This window comes from Saccopteryx bilineata, chromosome 4 (assembly GCF_036850765.1).
Source record: "Saccopteryx bilineata isolate mSacBil1 chromosome 4, mSacBil1_pri_phased_curated, whole genome shotgun sequence".
In the NCBI taxonomy this organism is placed as follows: Eukaryota; Metazoa; Chordata; class Mammalia; order Chiroptera; family Emballonuridae; genus Saccopteryx; species Saccopteryx bilineata.
In genome coordinates, this window is record NC_089493.1 from 175,645,927 (window position 1) to 175,651,926 (window position 6,000).

Consider the following 6,000-nt stretch of genomic DNA (forward strand, 5'->3'; position numbering starts at 1 on the left):
TCAACAGTGATAGTCATATTGATAGTATGTTCCTGTTACGTTGAGGGACACACTTGATTTCTGTGGTCCTCCTCCCCAAAACACATCCCCCCAGCTGATGAGAAAAACTTCAGATAAATTTCAACTGAGGGACACTCTACACCAGGTGTCGGGAACCTTTTTGGCTGAGAGAGCCATGAACACCACATATTTTAAAATGTAATTCCATGAGAGCCATACAACAACCTGTGTACGTTATGCATTATCCAATAAAAATTTGGTGTCATCCCGGAGGACAGCTGTGATTGGCTCCAGCCACCCACAACCATGAACATGAGTGGTAGGAATGAATGGACTGTAATACATGAGAATGTTTTATATATTTTTTTTATAATTATTTTTTTTATTTATTTTTATTTTATTTTTTTACAGAGACAGAGAGAGAGTCAGAGTGGGGGATAGACAGGGACAGACAGACAGGAACGGAGAGATGAGAAGCATCAATCATTAGTTTTTTGTTGCGCATTGCGACACCTTAGTTGTTCATTGATTGCTTTCTCATATGTGCCTTGACCATGGGCCTTCAGCAGACCGAATAACCCCTTGCTTGAGCCAGCAACCCTGGGTCCAAGCTGGCGAGCTTTTTGCTCAAGCCAGATGAGCCTGCGCTCAAACTGGCAACCTCGGGGTCTCGAACCTGGGTCCTCCGCATCCCAGTCTGACACTCTATCCACTGCGCCACCGCCTGGTCAGGCAATGTTTTATATTTTTAACATTATTATTATTTTTTATTAAAGATTTGTCTGTGAGCCAGATGCAGCCATCAAAAGAGCCACATCTGGCTCGTGAGCCATAGGTTCCCGACCCCTGCTCTACAATATATCTCACTATTACTCTTTAAAACTTTTAAGGTGGCCCTGGCCGGTTGGCTCAGCGGTAGAGCGAAGGCCTGGCATGCAAGAGTCCCAGGTTCGATTCCCAGCCAGGGCACACAGAAGCGCCCATTTGCTTCTCCACCCCTCCCCCTCTCCTTCCTCTCTGTCTCTCTCTTCCCCTCCCGCAGCCTAGGCTCCATTGGAGCAAAGATGGCCCGGGCGCTGGGGATGGCTCTGTGGCCTCTGCCTCAAGTGCTAGAATTGCTCTGGATGCAACAGAGCGACGCCCTGAGGGGCAGAACATCGCCCCCTGGTGGGCATGCCGGGTGGATCCCGGTGGGGCGCATGCGGGAGTCTGTCTGACTGCCTCCCCGTTTCCAGCTTCGGAAAAATGAAATAAATAAATAAATAAAACTTTTAAGGTCACCAATACCAAGGAAAGTCTAAGAGAATATCCCAGTAATAGGACCCTAAGGAGACATAACTATTAAGTATAACCTGAATATCCTGAATAGGATCCTGGGACAGAAAAAGGAGATTAGGAAAAAACTAGAATCTGAATAAAATGTGGAGTTTATTTCATGATAATGTACCAGTATTGTTCATTAATTGAGACGAATATACCATGCTAAAGTAAGATGTTAACAGCAGGGGAGACTGGATATGGGATAAATGGGAATTTTTTATATCATCTTCACAATAATTCTTAAGTCTAAAACTGTTCTAAAAATAGGAAGTTTATTTAAAGGATCAAAAGACATTTTATCTTTGGCAAAGGTGATATAAAAAAAATGAAAAAAGCCAGTTAAAAAAGTTATTTTTGGCCCTGGCCAGTTGGCTCAGTGGTAGAACGTTGGCCTGGCGTATAGAAGTCCCGGGTTCAATTCCCGGCTAGGGCACACAGGAGAAGTACCCATCTGCTTCTCCACCCCTCCCCCTCTCCTTCCTCTCTGGCTCTTTCTTCCCCTCCCGCAGCCGAGGCTCCATTGGAGCAAAGATGGCCCGGGCGCTGGGGATGGCTCCTTGGCCTCTGCCCCAGGCGCTAGAGTGGCTCTGGTCGCGACAGAGCGACGCCCCGGATGGGCAGAGCATCGCCCCCTGGTGGGCGTGCCAGGTGGATCCCAGTCGGGCGCATGCGGGAGTCTGTCTGACTGTCTCTCCCCGTTTCCAGCTTCAGAAAAATACAAAAAAAAAAAAAGTTATTTTCATGTGTTTTTCTTAACAGCTTTTACAAAAATAGTTGAGGGAAACAAAAAATGAATCCTGGTCTTACCTGTTCTTTTTTAGTTTGGCTTCAGCTGATGGCATATTTTCTAAGCAACTGGGACAATAGTGGGAGTCCACCTAGAAAAAAACAGGAAGTAAAAACATCAGAGGAAAAGAAACTAAGTTTAGCTTATCTATTGTATATGTCTCTGCCAAACAGTAAAATTTAGTCTATTATACTGAAGATGAGAAAGCACTGATCTGGCAAAGAACCTAAATCGTTTTCAACTAAGGAATTATCCCTCAATCACCTGTTTGTTTGCCTGTTTGTTTGTTTTTAACAATCCAGATTTCTAAAACCCTTCTACTTTTCCTTTCTGGTTTTTCCTGTTCCCTTTCACCACGGTTTTATCAATCAGATGTGTTAAAAATTGTCCATGTAGGCCCTGGCCGGTTGGCTCAGTGGTAGAGCGTCAGCCTGGCATGCGGGAGTCCCGGGTTCGATTCCCGGCCAGGGCACACAGGAGAAGCACCCATCTGCTTCTCCACCCCTCCCCCTCTCCTTCTTCTCTGTCTCTCTCTTCCCCTCCCGCAGTCAAGGCTCCATTGGAGCAAAGTTGGCCGAGACACTGAGGATGGCTCTGTAGCCTCTGCCTCAGGCACTAGAATGACTCTGGTTGCAACAGAGCGGTGCCCCAGATGGGCAGAGCATCGCCCCCTGGTGGGCATGCTGGGTGGATCCTGGTCGGGCGCATGCGGGAGTCTGTCTGACTGCCTCCCCGTTTCCAACTTCAGAAAAATACAAAAAAATAAAATAAAAATTGTCCATGTAATAACCTCGAAAGATGGATAAATAAAATAACCTAATTTGTAAAGCTGTGATCAAATTTTCATCTTATCTAGTTTAGCTTTACTGGACTATAGTACTTTGAGCACATTTAAATTGTGAGAAACTTAAGAAATCTTCTCATTACTGAAACAATACATGTTCACTGAAGAGCAGCATAAATTATTGTTTACAAAATCAGCTATAGCCAACCAATCAAATATTTAAATAACAAATTAAACTACTGAGCTAACCTGCTATAGTGGTTAACTCAAAAACATATTATAAAATTAAGTTCATTATATTTTTTCAAGTCTGAATAATTATTTTCTTAAATGTAAGTAAATTCTATCTGATGATTCTAAAACTCGAGTCACCTGCAGATGGAAAGACAAACTGACTTAAACATAAATACTGTAATAGAAACTGGCTTCTTTTTTTATTATCTGCTATACACAGGACCATCTTTGCAAAGATTAATAAAACTGCTGCTCAAATAATCTCCTGAAATATAAAACATAATACTACTATTTGCCCTGACTCCTCATAAAAGACAAAATGTAAGTCATTCCTTTGTGCCCCTGGTCCAAATTATACTTGTTCCTTTATGTGCAGCTCCAGTCCAGGTTCTCAATTAGAACTGTCTGGACTGCTCCAGCCCTCACTAGTCTCATCCTTCCCCAAGCCCTAATGGCCTCTATCTCATAGGTACACACCAGTCTGTAAAAGATGCAGTTACATACTGAATGTCATAGCTGAAGTCATCCTTAGAGATCAAAAGGACTGAACTTCCTAGTAACCACCAAATGAGGATCTGATCAAATCAATTTTAAGGGTAGAGCTGGACCATGGAAGCATCTAAAAGAGAAAGGACGTTCCAAGGAGATAGACAAATACAAACACACACAAAGTGTTAAGGGAGAAGAAACTCATGAAAAATCAGTATCATATTATATACATTAAAAACCAATACCATATTACACATATATGGTATTTACTTTTCTTGTATAATTTAAATGCTTCTCCTAACCTTTTTTTTTGTTTGTTTGTGTTTTTTTTTTTTTGTATTTTTCTGAAGTTGGAAACAGGGAGGCAGTCAGACAGACTCTTGCATGCGCCCGACCGGGATCCACCCGGCATGCCCACCAGAGGGCGATGCTCTGCCCATCTGGAGCACCGCTCTGTTGCAACCAGAGCCATTCTAGTGCCTGAGGCAGAGGCCACAGAGCCATCCTCAGTGCCCAGGCAAACTTTGCTCCAATGGAGTCTTGGCTGCAGGAGGGGAAGAGAAAGACAGAGAGAAAGGAGAGGGGGAGGGGTAGAGAAGCAGATGGGCGCTTCTCCTGTGTGCCCTGGCCGGGAATCGAACCCGGGACTCCCGCACGCCAGGCCGACGCTCTACCACTGAGCCAACCGGCCAGGGCCCTAACTATTCTTAATATTGTGAAAAATATCCTCAATAAAATAATTAGTAATAATATGTAGAGTCGCTTATAGTATATGACATATTTTTCATATGCATTTTCTAACAGCCCAGGGATCTGTTCTGAAGTTGAGTCAGGATCTTGTGTTCAAGTCCTGTTCCTCCCCCTGACCCTCAAATTTCTGGCTCTGTGATCTAGGGCAAACGTTATATGTGTTTCTTTACATGCAAAATGATTTCTTAAAATAGTATCCACTCCACTGGATTGCAGAAAGATTAAAGGAGATTATGTAAAGCATATGGCATATAGAAAGTACTTAGTAAACTTTATCTGTTATTACTGTCAGTTTTGTCTTCTTTAGACTGTGAGTTACTCAACAGCAGGATTTATGTGTCTTACTTCTTTTAATAGCCAAAGCTTATTAAATGAAGGAGACGTGCCAAGAGCTGCAGGAGTCCTGGGTTTGATTACTTGATTTTTTTTTAATGGGTGGAGTCATTCACCTTTTCCAGGGGTAGTCAACCTTTTTATACCTACCGCCCACTTTTGTACCTCTGTTAGTAGTAAAATTTTCTAACCGCCCACAGGTTCCACAGTAATGGTGATTTATAAAGTAGGGAAGTAACTATACTTTATAAAACTTATAAAGCAGAGTTACAGCAAGATAAAGCATATAATAATGATTACTTGCCAAGTACTTTATGTCAAATTTTCGCTCAGTTTGGCAGAATAAATCTTTATAAAACAACTTACTATAGTTAAATCTATGTTTTTATTTATACTTTGATTGCTCTGCTATCGCCCACCATGAAAGCTGGAACGCCCACTAGTGGGCGGTAGGGACCAGGTTGACTACCACTGTTAGGCAATCCCACCACCAACACCCATTTGTTGTGAAGGACGGCAGCACCTTACTCTCAAGGGGACGTGCTGTGAATACAACACGTTGAACTCCTTACACGACAGGCTTCTAAACGCTTTTCACTCAGCTCACCCCAGCCCAACCTCTTCCCTGCTGCAGGCCTGGGCACAGAGCAAGGCAGCCTGAGCAAGGCCCAATTTCTGGCCAAAGTAGAGGCAGAACTTCCAGGATGGGAAGGGCGTGAATTACAATGCCTGCGTCCACTCCACGCAAATCAATCATGGGAAGATGGTATCTCGCCCATCATATGGCGAAAACTAAACACATCCACACCTTTTTCTCCCCAACCCACCCTGTAACCAAACCCCCACCCCCAGGACACAGCCAGGAATTCCAAAATCAAGTTTATCCAATCAGGGGTGCTCTGGATCCAGACGATCTGCTCAGCCCCACCCAAAGCCCCTCCTCCTTTCCAAGTGACAGATGATAAACAAATTAAAGCTCAGGCAAATCTGAATGACGGAAAACAAGCCAATCAGCAAGCTAGGAAAATGACAGCCCACCTCCAACCGCCGAACTTACCCGCCCCTCGCGGTGACTAATATGAACGCCTCTCCCCCTCCCCCAATATATACTCTCCATGAGGCGACTGCGTTACCTCGTGAGACACACATTCCAGCGACCGCAGCTCGCTACAATAGCGGCAGAAGTAAAGCTGCGAGAGAGGGGCCCGAACCTTCTTTTCTCCGTAAACTAGGTAGAGAACCCGCTCCGATTGCAGCAAGGACGCCATCTTGAAAAGGGAGGTGTCAACGACGCTCCTGCCGC

The 6,000-nt window shown here is 44.2% G+C and overlaps 1 protein-coding gene across 3 annotated transcripts in view; it reads right to left on the bottom strand.

Annotated features, from left to right (window-relative positions):
* The window catches only part of DCTN4 (dynactin subunit 4), a 34,546-nt gene extending 28,546 nt beyond the window's left edge, over positions 1-6,000 (bottom strand). Inside the window, exons 1-2 of one of the 3 annotated variants that reach the window (XM_066273053.1) lie at positions 5,831-5,999; positions 2,128-2,198 (exon numbers count right to left, since the gene is read on the bottom strand). In XM_066273053.1, coding sequence (XP_066129150.1) covers positions 2,128-2,198; positions 5,831-5,965 — 206 coding nt within the window. In that variant the 5' untranslated portion in view covers positions 5,966-5,999. Of the gene's footprint in view, positions 1-2,127; positions 2,199-5,830 lie in introns of all 3 variants that reach the window. The other 2 variants (XM_066273054.1, XM_066273055.1) reach the window with 2 other exon arrangements.